This window comes from Pipistrellus kuhlii, unplaced genomic scaffold (genome assembly GCF_014108245.1).
Source record: "Pipistrellus kuhlii isolate mPipKuh1 unplaced genomic scaffold, mPipKuh1.p scaffold_m20_p_5, whole genome shotgun sequence".
Classification (NCBI taxonomy): Eukaryota; Metazoa; Chordata; class Mammalia; order Chiroptera; family Vespertilionidae; genus Pipistrellus; species Pipistrellus kuhlii.
Genome location: NW_023425551.1, coordinates 25182549 through 25200583, shown reverse-complemented (window position 1 = coordinate 25200583; position 18035 = coordinate 25182549). Strand labels below are relative to the sequence as shown.

At 35.7% G+C, this 18035-nt stretch overlaps 1 protein-coding gene across 3 annotated transcripts in view; it reads right to left on the bottom strand.

The window, feature by feature from the left end:
• Positions 1 to 18035, bottom strand: part of GRM1 (glutamate metabotropic receptor 1) — a 276789-nt gene that overhangs the window by 29667 nt on the left and 229087 nt on the right. For all 3 annotated transcript variants that reach the window (XM_045572851.1, XM_036414734.2, XM_036414733.2), the window contains exons 7-8: positions 15296 to 15422; positions 6123 to 7053 (exon numbers count right to left, since the gene is read on the bottom strand). In XM_045572851.1, coding sequence (XP_045428807.1) covers positions 6123 to 7053; positions 15296 to 15422 — 1058 coding nt within the window. The remainder of the gene's footprint in view (positions 1 to 6122; positions 7054 to 15295; positions 15423 to 18035) is intronic.

The following is an 18035-nucleotide window of genomic DNA, read 5'->3' as shown; positions in this document are numbered from 1 at the left end:
TCTCTCTTATATTTTCAATGTTTCTTTCTCTATTGGCTCTTTCTCAGATATCACAAGTAAGCTTTAATTTCTCTATTATACCACTCCTTTCTTTTCCCTGGCCTCTTAAAATACTATGTGAACATCTTAATTCCTTTAATGCCAAACTCCTCAACTTATTGCAATAGAAATTCTACCCGCATTGTACCCTTAAAACCAGTAAAAAAAAAAAAAAAAAACACAAACAAAAACATAGTATCTCCATCCTTGGGTATCTTAAGGATTCTAAGTTTTGTCTTCTGTTAATGGATTGAATAGTTGTACCCTAGTGCCCAAATCATATGCTGAAGTCCTAATTCCCAATGTAATGGTATCAATAGATAAATCTTTGGGAGGTAATTAGGGTTAGAAGCGATCATGAGAGTGAGGGCTTTATATGGGATTAGTGCGCTTGTAAGAGACACTAGACAGACCTTCCTCCCTTTCTTGCTTCCCCTGCACCTACACAGAGAAGAACACACAGCTGGATGGCAGCTATCTGCAATCCAAGGGAAGAGGTCTCACCAGAAGTCAGCCATGCTGGCACCCTAATGTGGACTTCTAGCCTCTGGAACTATAAAATTATCTGTGCTTTAAGCCACCCAGTCTGTGGGATTTTACTATGGCAACCTGAGCTGCCTAAGGCACAGTCTCCTCTTTGGTTTCCATGATACTGCAATTCCTGTTTCCTCATTCTATTTTATTCTTTTTCTTTTCTTTTTTTTAACACCTTCTAACTGTTCTTATCTTTTAAGTGTGTTTCCTAATGATCTTCCTCCTATTTTCTTTTTTCCTTATGTCATATCACTGCTTTGGCCTCTAAATATTGTGACAAGTGAGCCCTCAAATCTTGAACTCTGGCTCAGACCTTTCTCTTGAGCCCCTGACTTAAATTTCTAAATATCTTAAAATGTCTCTATTTGGATGCTTTTATAGAATTTTCAACAGACAAATCCGAAACCCAATCATCAATATCTCCCCAGTCTTACTCCCATAGTTCTGATCTGTTTTTATGATAGCTGTATTTTTTCTAGTCACCCAGACTCAAATCATGAGAGTGGTATTTGATTTTTTATTTCTTCCTTCCTCTTCCCAAATCAATATTTCAATTCTAATAAATGAAATTCAGAAAACTCTTTTCATATATGATGCTTTGAATTTGACTTTCATCTCACCACTCCAGTTTAAGACTTTTATTTTTAACCTGTCATTTGGATTAATATAGTACTCTATTAAAGCATCTTTCTATAGTCAAGCTCTTCCCCCCAAAAAAAGCTTACTTGTTATCATACTTCACAAAAATCTTTACTGCATCTTATAGTTTATATACAAAAATATCTAAGTTTCTTCTTAGAACAATTGATCAATCTGTAATATGTCCTCTTTCTGCACTTACATGTTTACCTACCACTATATTTCTCCATATACTTCATTCATACCAGATTCCATGTTGTGGCCTGAAAATGCATTAACATGCTGAATTTTCACTTACATTATTTTCCATATGTGAAATGGAATAGTTTCTCCTGTTGAAAAACATCCTTTAAAGTCAACTGAAAATTCCACTTTTATTTAGAAATATTTTCTCATCTTTCCACAGATACTACTCCACCAGCTGGCCTTAATCTCTTTTTTCCCTGAACACTCATAAGTTATATTGGTCGTTTATTATGGCACCTAATCCAGTATATTCTGTCATAGTTTTAAATGTCTCCCTTACTATATTGCAAGATTGGTGCAGTTTCTGCTTCTTATATCTTTTTTATTTGAATATTACCTAATACCAATATTATAAAGTGCTTTTTAGATTACTTTTGAAAAATGATTGATTGAATATATTAATGAGTAATCAGTAGGTCTTTCATAAATGTTACTATGAAGCAGTAAAATTTTATGATAAATTTTGTTTTGATAAAATCTTATGTTATTTGCTTTAAAAGCAAGTGAAGAATTGTAACAACTTTTAATGCCATTTATTGTGTTATTAAGGGAAAAATAACTTCAAAATGACAGATTTTTCTCATTTACAAGCTGGAATAGTAAGTGAGTTCTTTCTATAAAAAAGAACCTGTTATTTCTATTTGATAGTGATGTCTCTTGGCTCACTATCATATTTCCTTTATAATCAAAGGAGGAAAGACAAATTTACATTCTTATACAGAGCATAATCAGTAATGCTGCATGATTATTTATTTCTATTTGTGAACAAAAAAGTGTTTCAGGCAAACCAAGAGTAAAATTTCTTCTATAGCATCACTCCATTTAGTATTTCACTTAGTTCTTGTACTCAGTAGAAACATATGTTCAAATGCTTAAAAAACAATCACAGGAACTGAATAATATTCTATTTATTTAGAAACCTAAATTTTAAAATTATTTGCTTCCATCAATCTAATGCCTTTTTGTGATTGTAATTGTTTTAGTTTTGCATAGTTATACAGATCATAGAAGTATACTAGTATTATCACATTTTAGTTCCATGTGCCATCAAATTATTTGGCACTCACTGAAGTCATTTATCCAGAAAATAACTAGGAATGTTAGTTTGACATTTAGTCATCGATATGATTTTTCTTAAAGGAAATATGTCATTTACATAATATTTTATTTTTTCAGTTGCATAATGTTAACTCATTTTGGCTTTAAAAGGAAGAGATAAATCACTTGGATCTAAATAATTTAATTGTGAATAACTATGCATTTGTATCTTTATTCGACTGCCAACAAAGAGAATTTTACCAATATCTTTAACATTAGGTTAAGCCTGGATATTTCCCCATTCAAATATGTTAAACTAACAGCTAAAGAAATTACAAATATCAAGGCAAATATACTATTCAGTTAATATTCTAAGGTAGAATTATGTTTAATAGGACTCCTAACTATAAGCAACTCAAGTAACCCAGATAACCATTTTATTGACATTACATTTCAGAAGAATATGTAAAACAAGTGCCCAAACCTTTGGTTGAGTCAGATACTTGGCTGTGAATGAAATTAAAAAAAAAAAAAATTTGAAGTAAACTTTGCAAAAACAGACCCACGATGTCATCCCACCCATGTATCTCAGAAACAGCCTGTTAGGAGGATGTAGTCAGACGTGTATCTCCTCAGAATAATATTCCAACAGATAGATCAGTTGGAAGCTCTTCATTACAGCATCTGTTCTGTGTTTATAGCTATATCTGCAGACTGCCGAACACCCTCAGTGCACCATAAACGCAGGAATTACACATCCAGCATGGTAATAAACTCGTTGGGTGATGTGTTTGTCCTCTAGAGTTTTTCAGCCCCTTGTGTTGGCAAGACTGCTAGATTTTTGTTGCTGCAGAAAATATTAGATTGTTTGTAGTTTTTGTGACTCTGGTGACAAACCAGGAAAACATAACAACAATAAAATGGTAAAAACATAGGCACTGAGATTATTGTTGCATTTTAAAATTACAACCTCAGAGAGAGTTACAAGAGAAGCCACCGTAGAATGAATAAATGAGACACCTGAGTAAGTGAATGGTTGTTTTCCATAGAAATTTAGCCTCTACTACCCTCTCTGGGTCAGCTTAGCTGTGTGGCATACCTTGGAGAAGCAACAGACTGTAGTAAAAAAAAAATAGCTGCATGATATAATTATTAATTAGAAGTATCTTTCTTACTGTAAACAATCTGATAGTGCCTGATCAATTACAGCTAATAATTAAGCAACTTACTGGTGAAACCAGCATTTCATAGAGAATAATTTCAATTTAGACCAAAATTTTTCTCTCAAAACCAGGATCCCAAATGAAATTACTTCCAAATTCAAAACAGTGAAGGGAATATTGTCAGCATAGAAGGAAAGCATCTGCAGGTGTGAGAAAGTGATCAGAATGTACTGCAATGCCTGGCTGCGAAGGAGGTGCTACGCCTCCTTAAAGTAACATCGGCTAGCTTCATCTTTTCCCAGCAGTAAGCACTGTGTACTCTCCATCAGTAGTCACTGCTCTCTTGGGCAGGTCCCAATACTGTCTGTACATAGAATCACTGGGAGGGCTCTCATCAGTGCACGTTCTTGGTTACCAACACAAGCTGTCTCAATCACATAGGTTCTCCCTTTTCAGTAAGTGGCTGGGAGCACAGTTTTCATTAATGACCAAAAATCAAATGAAAGTTTCTGAAGAATCATAATAGAGGCAGACACGTTAGGAACATGAAGCTAGATATTGGTGGATGGTGGGACAGAATCTCATAAAGCCATATGGGATGTGAAAAAGAATGTCTCTTAATTCCTATAAATACTCCAGTTTAAAGAGTATTTTCTCCCTTATTTTTATTTAATTTCCTCTTGTTCCTCTGAATGAAAACTGTTATGCCACTTTACATCTGGACTTGGTGGTCTATTTTTTTTTCTTATTTGATGACATTGTTGGTTTGCTCTCATATCGCTGGTAATTCCCTGCCAGGAGGCTGCTACTGAGGAGTGCTGGGTAGCATAAAAACCATGGCAAGGGCAAAAAAAGAATGACTAAGCAACTTGATGATCAGCATCCTATGAAGAACTTAAAATTGATACAGTGAGAAATAAGTGTAAATTATTGTCTTCATCCATAATGCTGAAAAAATTTAGGGATGTCCTTAGTTGAAATAACTATGGATTTCAAAAATATATTTTTCCATAGACTGTCTCATCTGATCATCAAACCAATGACAGGATTTCTGTAAAAGATGCTCATAGTGGTGCTTGGCAAGGAAAGATACAAAACTAGAGATTTAAGGCATGTAAATTTTTTGACATATGTTAAGATGAGACATTTTATGCCAGTTAAGACATAGGCAAGGAATGGCTAACTAAGTGAAATTATACTTCAGAGTTACATAAATTCACAGTGTCTCAGTTTCCTCGTCTACAAAATGGAGAGAAATAACACCCATCCCTCTTATCTTGCTGATTTGTTCAGATAGGTGGGATAGTTATAAAGCAATGTATACCTTATAACAATTGCTACTAAGAGCCTTCATTTCAAAGGATTATTTCAAAAAGTAAAATTAATACTGTTAATGGGGGAAATTATCTTTGGACAATTCAATTACCTTTAGAGCTCCTAGCATCCATGTCATTTTCAAAATAGTAAATGTTACATGAAATTTACTTCACAGATCTCAGGAAAGATGACTCATGTAAAATTTAATATATGCTTCTTTGCAATGCAGAGGCAGGAAGTATTTATTACATAAACTACTCAGAAAAAAATGATCAGAATAGAATAATCTGGAGTTTGATGTTCACACTGATTCACAAGTTTGGGGCTCATCACCTTTATCTGGTTCTTTATGGCTAAGAAAGTTCTGATCATGACCTTGCAGTTGAGATAACTCAATTAATATATAGAATATGGAATATCTTTACTACAATATACATTAATGTTCAATAAATAAGAGGGACATCTTACAGTTGCCTAAGCAAACTAAGTTTAGGACATATTGGTGCTCAGTTGTAGTCAAATCTTGAAAAATTTCCCCAAGTGCTTAATTCCCTTCCTCTCACCCCAGATTAGTGATGAGGTGGCTCTCTTCAGCCATGGTCTAAACTAGAAATTAGAACTAGAGTTTGCATCTCTGACCCAGACCCCAGGGAGGTGTTGATGTTCCATAGAGAGGGGGCCCACATGAAAGGGAAAACATTATTGGCAGAACAGAAGCTCAGATTCTAGGTCAGAATGTGTTCAGCTGGTTGGTGCTTCATGCTCCTTGCTCTTTCAAAGAAATGAAAACAAGAAGGTAGTCCTAATCCAACAGAATGTGAAATAAAAAAAAAAAACAAAAAAACAAACCACAAGAAAATGTTAAGAAAAAAATGAAAAAAAAAAAAAAACCATAGGAAAAGTGAAGAACAAAATTTAGTCAAATAGAGAAAAAGAAAAGAAAATGAGAAAGAAAGAGAGAAAGGAAAAGGGAGAGAGAGAGAGAGAGAGAGAGAGAGAGAGAGAGAGAGAGAGAGAGAGAGAGAGAGAGAGAGAGAGAGAGAGGGAGAGAGAGGGAGAGAGAGGGAGAGAGAGGGAGAGAGAGCGAGAGAGAGCGAGAGAGAGCGAGAGAGAGCGAGAGAGCACAAACCCGATCAGATTACTCACTTGGCATTCCCTGCCCCTGGTTTCTTTCTTCGGAAAATGTTGAGGAAAGTGTTGGAGCGGCAGGGCAGCTTGCCATCGCCGACGTGCATGCGGACTACATCAGAGGTGGTGAAGGCACTGCGGACGTTCCTCTCCGGCTTGGCAATGATGATGTACATCTTGGGCGTGAACATGCACCCCAGGGCCACCGTTACGCTGAGGCTCACTGCAAAGCAGGTAGTGATGATCTTGTAGTTGCTCCCAAAGTAAATGGGCACAAAAGCCAGCCAGATGATGCAGGTTGTGTACATGGTGAAGGCGATATATTTGGCCTCGTTGAAGTTGGCGGGCACGTTGCGTGTCTTGAAGGCATAGTAGGTACAGCTCATGATGAGGAGTCCATTGTAGCCCACCGGGGCTACCACACCCAGGTTGCTGGTATTGCAGATAAGGTAGACTTCCTTGATACTTGGGTATGACAGGATGGGCATGGGGGGCTCCATGATGATCAGGGTTACTACCAGGGTTAGCTGCACGCTAATCAGAATGGAGGCAATGATCACCTGGGCCCAGGCACTCATGAACCTGGGCTTCCGGGTGCAGATCTTCTTCTTGCTGCCAGCTAGGATGCGGGCGATGCGATTGGTTTTGGTCACTAGAGCGGAGTAGCACATGGCAGAGGAGAGGCCAACCAGGAGACGCTGGAGGTAGCAGGATGTGGTGGTAGGTTTGGCAATGAGAGTGAAAGGGCATACGTAACCCAGGAAGATGCCAGCTAAGATAATGTAGCAGAGCTCTCGGCTGGAAGATTTCACCACTGGTGTGTCCCGGTATAGCACGAAGATCAGTGTGACAAACAAGGTGACAAGGATGCCCAGGCAGGAGAAGGCGATGGCTATGATGGATTCTATATTGCTCCACTCAAGGTAGCGGACGGGGATAGGTTCACAGCCTGGGAGGGAAAAAGGAGATTTAAAATGACTCCAAGATTTCTACTGATCAATAATAGCAGTGCTTTCTAGTTACCAGAGGCATAGCTAAATTCACATCTTCCATGCTTTTAAAAATGCTTCACTAGTACACAAATAAAAATATATATTGTTTTCTCTGGACAGTTATATCCTTAAACCTAATTGCATTACACTCCTAATATGATATACTTGAATCTATAAAAATTATCCTCTTTATCTAATACCAGCATTACAAATGAATGACACTCTATGGGTGAAACTTGGTTCTACACTTTTAGAAAGAGAAAGACCATGTTTCCAGTGGGGTTAAGTGGTGACAATGTATTAGATAAGTTAGTAAGAAATAAACTAATACAACTTTTATTTTCATGTAGTTATTGCCTACAGGCAAGTCCAGCTTACAGATAGTGTTTTAAACACAAATTTCACCTCAATTTTTTAGAAGAATCCACATTGTGCTATATGTCACATATCATATTATTTACTTTAAATATCACCCCATTATTTATGTTTGATCTGTATGTGGCAATTAAGAGCCTCTTAGTTATCACCCTCTACCAGACATACCAAGGGAGAAGGAACTCTCCCTTCACCCATCTCTTGAAAAGAGAGGCAGAGCTGTGATCCTAAAATGCCTGGCTAATCTTTTCCTTTGAGATGGAAAAATGAAGTCTTTTTTTTGTATTTCACACTGAGAGAAAAATGTCTCAGATCCAGGAAACAACTCCTTAACATTTTGTGTTTGGTCTATGCCAGTATTTTCCAAATTGTGAGAATAAAAATATTTCTATAAATTTAGGAAAAGACATTGTTTTGTAGGCATGGTAACCTGTTCAGTCAATCAACAGCAGCACCCCTCAGCAAACATGTTTTTACATGCCATCAGTAACACGCTTGCTTCTCTGATAAACACCTAATCAGGAGCAGATGCACATTTAACAAATGAGTGCCAACCATTCACAAGCACAATCTCTTGACGGATCTTAGTGGTCTTGCTCTCGCTTTTCTGACAGGGTTTATCTGTCAAGGTCTCAATCTCTCCCTGGGAAGAACTTCTGCTTCCTATAAAAAGCCACATTTTAATTTTAAATCTTCTAATTTCCTTGATGAGTCTGTAAAAAATTATCCTTTTTTTTAAATACCAGCTTTAGAAAATTTAGAAAGATGATTAATAGATTATTTAGAATAACAATGATCACTAGGGAGAACATGACACAATCAACAAATTAAAATATATGAAAGGCTTTGTAGACAAATTAGGAAACAAAATACTAAATAGTTAATATTCAGCTTCTTCATTGACATACTGCAGTTGCTAAATAAAATTTAAATTTCATTGTAGTCTTTGTCAAGGCCTTGGTAACCTTTTGAAAGCAACCCTCTCTGCATTTCTCTTTTTCTATGTAACTTTACCTGATTTTTTTTCATGAACTGTTCTGACATCAAAGTTTTCATTAGAAAAAAATACTATGTTTTAAATTTGGAGAACACAAGTCATATCTGTGGAAGTTGAATTAAAACCCTGAGTCAAATTAAGAGCTATAATTAACGGTTTTCCTAAATTTTAGAGCTACAGGCAAAATATTTTCTGCAAAATTCAGGAACTTTATTAGATACTTATTGTTACACTCTATAGATATATACCAATTAATTCAATTAATTGTTAGCCTCATGGAGGAAAATGTTTAAAGATAGCAGATTAAAAAAGAAAAGACTTAAATAACATAGTGGTGTACAATTTTAAAAATAAAAATGAATTACATAAGGCAATTTCAGAAGCTCTTCTTTGGTAAAGATTCAAAGAAATAAACTAAATAAAGATTGAAGACAGGCGTTCAGAAACCTTCAAATAATTCTAGGGTGGGCTCAACAACTGAGAGAAGGACTATATCTTCTCTTCCTATAAATTGGCTCAAACCTGAATTAGAGGAATCAAACTAGAGAAAAATGTTAAAATACATAATTACTGACTCATCAATATTCTATATGTGACTAGACATTTAGATAGAATATAAAAGTAAATAAACTAGAAATCAATGTAATTGTGGATCTTTAGGTAAAGCAACAAAATCCAATGATTTTCAATCTGGATAACCAACTCTTCTGCCATGTTGCAAGGAACTGAGATTAGTTCCCATCCAACAACCAGCAAAACACTCTGAAACTCTCAGTCCAACAGCCTTTGAGAATTATATTTTCACAATGACCACACCAGTGGGATTGGAAGTTTATCCTTCAGATTAGACCCTATCCCTAGCTGACACCTTGATTTTAGGCCTGTGAAAGATCATGAAGCAGAGAACCCAGCTAAACTGTGTCCATATCCCTGACCCACAGAAACTGTGAGATAATGAATGTGTGTTTGTTGTAAGCTACTAAGTTTTGGAGTGATTCAGCAATAGATAACCAATTTGCCCATTAAAACCAATATTTCAAGTCAATAGCCAAAGCATAAGGACAATTGCAGGTATAACCTAATTGGTCAAAATATGTTTAGGCTTTATACAAGGTTGTTCAAGTGTTATCATAAGTAATAAAACCCTATTTAAAAAGTCAACATTTTCTACTAGTTAATTAGCTAATTATGAATTGTTGCTTCCTCTCCTTCCTATATTACTATCCACTGATATAATACTCATATATCTTAATCAATGTAGAAAAATCTCAGGGTTGTGTTTATGCCACTTAAGAAGTGTTCGTACCCAGAAATGAATTTTAAACAACCCAGTACTATTGTTCTTATACTAAAAATAAAAAGAAAAACTACTAGATTTAATATATAACAAATAGACTATTAAGTACTACAAAATGCAATACTACCACAATCCAAACTTTTCTAAGAAATAAATTGTGGCCTCTCTGTGGCAAAACACACTGTTAAAAGAAAATAACAGATATGCAAACTAATAGCTGGTATGTTTTCAGAATAATTCACTCATTTAACATAAAATAGGAACGTTTTTTTAAAAATAAGTTTTAGGGTACTTTTTAAAAATTAAAAATGTCAAATTTTTATTTATTGATGCTATGTAAAATAATTGCTTTCAGAAAGCAATTATTGAGATCTGCAGTAAAAAGGTTCTATAAAAACATCTTAAAATATAATAGAAATTTTGAGAGATGATCATGCTAAACATACTGCTCTGACTAGAAATCTTTATACCAGAGCCTCACATAAAACAACAACAATTTATTCCCAAGTTTCTGGACAAATAAAAAGGAACCTTAATATTGCAGAAGGTTAAATCCCTTACTGATTTTAATTTGAGTTCCTTTTTTCTTTTTCTGACTTTAGACTTCAAACCTTTATTTGTAACACTAGAGGTCTGGTACACGATATTCATGCACTGGGGAGAAGTGGGGGGTTCCCTCGGCCCAACTGCACCCTCTCACAATCCAGGATCCCTTGGGGGATGTCTGCCTGCTGACTTAGGCTTGCTCCCTGGGCCTAAGCCAGCAGTCAGACACCCCCCCCCCCCCCCCCCCAAGGGTTCTTAGCATTGCCACAGAGGCCCTTGACAACCATGAGCCTGGCTTCTGGCTGAGTGGTGCTCTCCCTGTGGGAGCACACTGACCACCAGGGGGCAGCTCCTGCATTGAGTGTCTGCCTCCTGGTGGTCAGTGCGCATCATAGTGACCAGATTGCATATTATGAGAATAAAAAAAAGCATTAGTCACATACATGAGAAAAAAAAAGCATTAGTCACAAACATGAGGCAACAGTACTAGTTCTTATCAAACAAAGCAACATGCAAATACTTCTCACCACCTACATTTACAGTTTCAATGGCACAACAGCATACCAAACCTATTTTCCCAGACGTGCATAACTAATAGTCTTTAAATCCCAAGGATAGTAATTGTGTCATGCCCAACTCACTGATTAAGAATGAAACAATCAGACTCACATATTTTAAAACATTTTAACAAACCAACACACCAGAAACAGCAAAAGCCATAAGGGCAAAATGTACTGTGGATTTAAAATTTCTAAACTGAAATTTAAGGGGAAGAAAGCCATGATAAAAAATAAATAAATTAAAAATTAAAAAAGCCATGGATATTACTTTACTAATTCAGTAGATGCATCTCAAACAAGTGATATCATAAAGGGTTTTCAAATCTTTCCCTAAATTTTTACAATCAGATCACATCCCATTTTGCTCTGACCTCCCAAACTGATTTTGGCTGATAGTTTTCCCTTTAGTACTGGATCACTTAAAAAGCAAAACTTTTAAACTAAAAATATGATGGATGCTAAACCTTAACTTGGTACATGGATATTTTGCTACCAAATATTACAGTCATTTTACATGACAAAAAAAAAAAGGTTATTTGGTTTTCCTGTTCAAATGACTTTGAAATGATAATGTTAAGCAAAAACTATTGTTGCTATTAATACTGGCCACAAAAAAAAAAAGAGAGACAAGTGATGTATCTATAAGGCATAATGTGACATAGAGATTCCTTTAGAAATCCTTGCTTTGCCCTTTGCTCAGAATTTTCAATCACAAAATCTCAGTGAATAAAAACAAGTTGTAAACCAGGAAGAGTAACTCAAAAGCATACATCTAATCTCAAAGTGTATCCCAAAATCTCAAACTAATACCAGTAGTTTGTCTTTTTTATCTTTTATATGTTTTTATTTATTTCCGAGAGAAAGGGAGAGAGAGAGAGAGAGAGAGAGAGAGAGAGAGAGAGAGAGAGAGAGAGAGAGAGAGAGAGAGAGAGAGAGAGAGAGAGAGAGAGAGAGAGAGAAACATCGATGATGAGTAAGAATCATTGATTAGTTGCCTTCTGCATGACTCACACTGGGGATAGAGCCTGCAACTCGGGCATGTGCCCACAACTTGAATTGAGATGTGATCTTATGGTTCGTTCATAGGTTGATGCTCAACCACTGAGCCAAGCTGGCTGTGCTCAAACTTAAATACTTTAAAAGTCCATTATTTGAGCATGTAGTCTTTTTTATGACTCATCTTCACAGCTTCAGATATACCACTTAAGAAGCTTGCCAAGCAGTGAAAGATGTTAGGATCCTGCTGAAGCAAGTTTGTGAGGCCCATCTTTCAAATGACCCACACTCAGGTTTTCAGTTATACCTTCTCAGTCTTTCCCGCTTTGCAGCAAAGCAAAATAATTTTGCTTTTTCCTCTGCACTGAGAATCCTAAGTGCTTTAGAATATATATAAGGAACTTCTGTGCTTCCAAGCAGCAATTCAACTAGCATTAACAATTTACTAATATGAACTTGTATTTGCCCACTAGTTCTATTAAATTCTCCAGAGCTCTGCCCCCTGATATTTTCTCCCGAGAATTCTCTACAACCCACATTCCCTACCAGCCGCATCCTCTGCAATATAACTAACCACCCCTTTCCCTTTCTTCACTCCCACCCCTCCTGCTATCAGTGTCAAGCTGTGCCCTCCCCCTCCTACAACTCTCATCTCAGGGTCCTTGCATTTGAATGCCAATATTACTTGGAAATCTAATCAAGTAAAATTCAAGTTAAAAAGCATAAAGCAAGATGAATCAAAGATCACTATCAGTCCCCCACCATTCCCTTCTCTTAGTAATCTTCAATGTAATCGGAATGCCCAAACAAGACCCATCATTCTAACAGAATTTGGCTATGACCAACTTGTACCTCCCAGACTGTAGCACAACACAATGACCACCCCTCTCAATTTGCTTCCTCCAGGCGTTTGCCTAAGGTACTCCAAACGTGAACATTTGCCCACAGTTTTACCATCACATTAAGAATTCACACAGGCAGGCAGGTAGGTAGGTGAGTAGGTGAGAGGATCACTGGAATCCATCTACAGGCATCACTCTGCATTGTGGCATCAATGTTAAAATGTTCATAGCAGAGAACTGGCATGACAGGAGGCTCAATTTAGAAGATGAAGCATCTGAAAAACTAAAGCACCTAAAAAGGGAAGGGTGCCTGCTGGCATTCATGCGCCCAGAGGTTGGTGCTCCAAGATCAAAATTCAAATAAACACATCTGCTGGTGGCCCGGATGCATCTGACTTGGACTTTTAAACATTGTCACCTCAGAAGCTCATCTGGAAACCTTAAATGATGGCTTCTTACGTACAAGGCTTCCTGAGCCACATGCAGCTCTTTGGCCCCTTGAGTGTGGCTCTTCCACAAAATATCACGTGCGGGCGTGCACATACAGTGCAATTGAAACTTTGTGGCCTATGCACAGAAGTAGGCTTTCGGCCTGGGTGGTTTATTTTGAAGAAGTGGCGTTAGAACACTTAAGGGGCCAAACTGCTGCATGTGGCTTGGGAGCCACAGTTTGCCGATCACTGGTCTAATCAACTGACCTACCCAGCCAAGGCTATAATTGAGTATTTTTTATTTCTAATGATTAAATTTAGTGTAGTCTAGCTTTTAGTGTAGTATAAGAGAAATTCTCTTATACTATTTGGCTTTTTAAAAGAAATAAGTAGCATTAGATTATACATAATTGTCCCATGAATTGTTAAACTGCTGTCAAGTTGTATATTATGGCAGAAGAGATCCCTGTTTATGTTTATGCATCATAAAAAAATGAAGTGTAAAATTTAAATGTGCATTTTTCCCAAAAAGGAAATATGAAAAACTTATTAACAGCTTCAGAAATCACATCCTCTAAGAAATATACCAATTTTTCTTCATAGCCAGAAAACATATGCTAATAAAAATAAAAACTCACTTAAAAACATGTTTTCATTCATTACTATTAGAGTCTCTGGAGCATATATGGAAAGCAGCTATCTCATAAAAGCATTTTAAACATATCTTAAGAAACTTTCTCTTCAATTTAAAAAAAGCACCATTTCTCAGAAAATAGTTTATCAATTTTAACTGAAATTCATTTTTAAAAAAATCTACCCATGCAAATAAAATACCTATTTAATAGCAATGCATTTACCCCTCAATTTCAAGTGATTTTTGGGATTCTCTGCCTGTGGGTTTTCTTTTTTAACAATTACTGCTACCATGGCAACAACCAACAATGCATTGTCCTGTACTATACCCTTGCTCTGAGCCTGACATGGCACAAAATAAGTGGCAAATGAGATCTCATTTTCCATTCATGTATAAGACTAAAAGATGCAGAAACAACAGATGGCATTTAACACTAAGGATAAATTAGTGTGAGAGATGTATATTCTAAAAGATCCTAAATAAAAGATTTGAAAAATATGGATATTTGGCTATATGAAACACTTGGCTATTGTAAGATAAAAACAGTCTGAGCTATTGCTGGCTCAACTCATTTGAATGTTAAAGTGACTTTTATATATATGATAGATTAAATTCTTTAAAAGGATAATTCTATAACATTTATCTACTTATAGTCAAGGAGGATTTTTAAAAATATGTCTTTATTGACTTTAGAGACAGGAAGGCAGAAGAAGAGAGAGACAGAAACATCAATGGTGAGAGAGAATCATTTATCATCTGCCTCCTACACGCCCCACACTGGGGATCAAACCCGCAACCTGGGCTTGTGCCCTGCCGAGAATTAAACTGTGGCCTCCTGGTTCATATGTCAAAGTTCAACCACTGTGCCAAGACAGCGGGCTATATTTTATATTTTTACATTTTTTTTTCCTAATAGATTTTAAGTAAAACATGGCTGGGACTCTATTTCACTTATCTTTCTACCTATAGGGCATGCTATAATACTTCACACATGATGTTCAGGAAAGATGTTCAAATATAAATTCAAGAGATTAGAAATACCTTCAAATGAAAATTTTGAAAAAGAACCAAAACAACCGGCATACCAGAATTCACTGTCAATGCATTTTAAAATTTAGATTTAAACAAACTTTTCTTTTAACATAGGTCATGGAAAATGTATAAGAAGACTGTGCATACGCTTTGACATGAGCCTTCAAGAGTGCATACTGTACATTAGGGGTGTCGAACTCAATCAGAGAAGGGGCCAAAATCTAAAATCCAGCCTAAATCACGGGCCGAATGGTTTACTGAACAGTCATAAACTGTCATTGTGATGGAAACGCAGCGGAGTGCAGTGATGACAGCGCGGTGCGGGCCACATTGCAAGGCCTGGCCGGATGGATTTGGCCCGCGGGCCTTGTGTTTGACACATGTGCTGTACATGAACATCTAACAGGGCCTGAGCTGGTTGCTCACATTTTAAAGATTGTGAAAGGGCCAGTCAACAGAGACCAGGTTTACAAGTACAATGACTCCTACCTGTGAGATCTGCATTGGGCCACCACCCCAAGTCACAGGCTTTGCAGGTGAACTCGTCTTGCACATATTCATTCTCTTTACAGGCTGTGCAGATCCAGCAGCAGCTCACTTCTCCTTTCCTTATGACCTGTAACACAGCAATATTTCACATGCCTAAGGAAGGTTTCTCCAGAAAGTCTGCTATTTCAGATGACTTGTTTTCATACTGCAATAAAAAGGTAACTTTAAAAAAAAAAATTCTATATGCTGGAGACAATTAAGCACATGGATTAAAATATACCTGATTAACCTTAGAGTCCAAATGTGAATTTCAACTCATTTCATGCTGGATTTGGAAGCTTTTCAATAATAATTTCTTTAATAAAGAGAATTGACTGCATTATGTTTTACAGAGTTAATAATAAAACAGGTGCATTTTATTCTTCTTCAAATTAATAGCTATTAATTATTCTACGAAAGTAGAGCTTTCTTCTCTGAAAGAACAAGTAATATTTAAACACAGAAGTTTCTATATAATAAAAACTCATTAATTCATGAAAACTTAGGCGTTATAGAATGTTTATTATAATTACGAAAGTCTGAGAAATTTTATATAGATAAAAACAGACTGATGGCTAAGAAAGTTATTGGCCTTGCTATTTGCTCTAGTGAATTCAAAAGGTCCCATAAATTGTTGGAAGGAAAAAATCACTAGTTCAAAATTACTGAAGAATTGCTCATTATCTGAGCAGTTTAAACTTTCTCCCATTTTCAGATTGTTGGGTAAGCATTTTTTCACTTACACAATACAAAAATAAATATCAAAACACACTGCATTTAAAGTGAGTTTCTTATAAACAGCACATGAATAAATACTGCTTTCATCTCCAGTCTGACAATTTCTGCCTTTCTATTAATGTGCCATTTATTAGAATCATTGGAATGATTGGATATGCATCAATTATCCCTTTTTTTCTATCTATTCCATCTGTGCTAGTATGTTTCCTTTTCCTCTTATTCTGCCTTCTTTTGGATTGAGAATTTTTTTTAGCACTTCATTTTACCTCTAAAATTGGCATACTTGTTAAACCTCTGTGTTGCTTTTGTGGCTGTTGTAGGATTGAAAATATGCACCATTAACTTATCACAGCCTACATTCAAATAATATTATACTACTTCATGACATTATAAGACCTCTACAATATTCTTCCATCTTCCCCTCCTATTGGGTATTGTTTTAGTACACATATTTTATAAACCCCTATGAAAAATATTTTTGCTTTAAACAATCATCTTTGAAATGCACTTTTGGAAAAAGGAAAAAAAATCATTATATTTTATATTTACCCAATAAATATATTTTATATTTATATTATAATGTCTGGTGCTTTTAAGTCCTTTGTATAGACCCAATTTTATATCCTTTATAATTTTCTTCATTCTGAAGAACATTCTTTAACATTTATTGTGTGCTGGTGTGAGAATTATGAGTTCTTTCACCATTTGTTCATTTGACAAGTCTTCATTTTGGCTTAATTTTTGAAAAAAATATTTTCACTTGGTAGAAAAGTTTAAATGACAGGTTTTTTTAAATTATTATTATTATTTTTTTATTATTTCTTTTAGCACTTTCTGCCATTCCATTATCCTTGCAAATAGAATTCTAGGTTAAAAGATTTTTTTTTCTTTTAACACTTTAAACATGCCCTTCCTTCCTTGCCTTGTATATGGTTTCTGATGAGAAGCCCACTGTAATTCTGACTGTGTTTTATGGCTGATTTTAAGAATTTCTTTCTTTTTTTCTTTAAATATATTTTTATTGATTTTCTTACGGAGAAGAAGGGAGAGAGATAGAGAGGTAGAAATGTCGATGAGAGAGAAACATCAACCAGCTGCCTCTTGCCTACCGGGGATGTGCCCGCAACCAATGTAATACATGCCCTTGACCGGAATTGAACCTGGGACCTTTCAGTCCGCAGACCAACACTCTACCACTGAGCCAAACCGGTTTCGGCAAGAATTTCTTTCTTTATCACTGGTTTTTAGCAATTTAATTATGTGTTCAAATTCTTTGGGATTTGTTGAGGTTCATGAATTAGAGTTTACATTTTCATTACATTTGAATATTTTTCAAGTAATTGTTTCTTAAATGATTTTCTCTAGCCTGTCTCCCGAGTCTCTGATTGTGTTTGTATAATATACCTCTTGCCTGTATTCTGCAAGTCACTGAGCATCTGTTCATCTCTTTAACTTTGTTTTCCTCTGTGTGCCTCATTTGCCTATTTTCTGTCGCTATGTTTTTAACTTCATCAATCTTCACTTCTATAATGTCTAATATCTGTTAAGCCCATTCATTGAAATTTTATTTCTTATATATTTTAGTTTTCATTGTATAGGTCCCATTCAATGTTTTAATATTTTATTAGCCTTCCCATAATATTCATGTTTTGTTTTAAATTCTTTAGTATGTACTTTAAGTAGATATTTTAATATTTTTGACTGCTGATTTCTTCATCAGTGTAATTTTTGGGAGTGTTTCTGTTGCTTGATTTTCCTTCTGGTAATGTCTCAGGCTTTCTCACTTTGTCATATATCTGAAGTTTATTGACTAGATGCTGACCATGTGTGATCCCATATAAGGTGTAAAGCACTGGAGATTTTTTTATTGAAGAATTATTGCCCTTTCTTCTGGCAGGCAGCTAAGTGACTTGTGGCTCAGTTTGAGTCGTGTTTTTAATCTTCTAGGATAAGTGTAAAATAG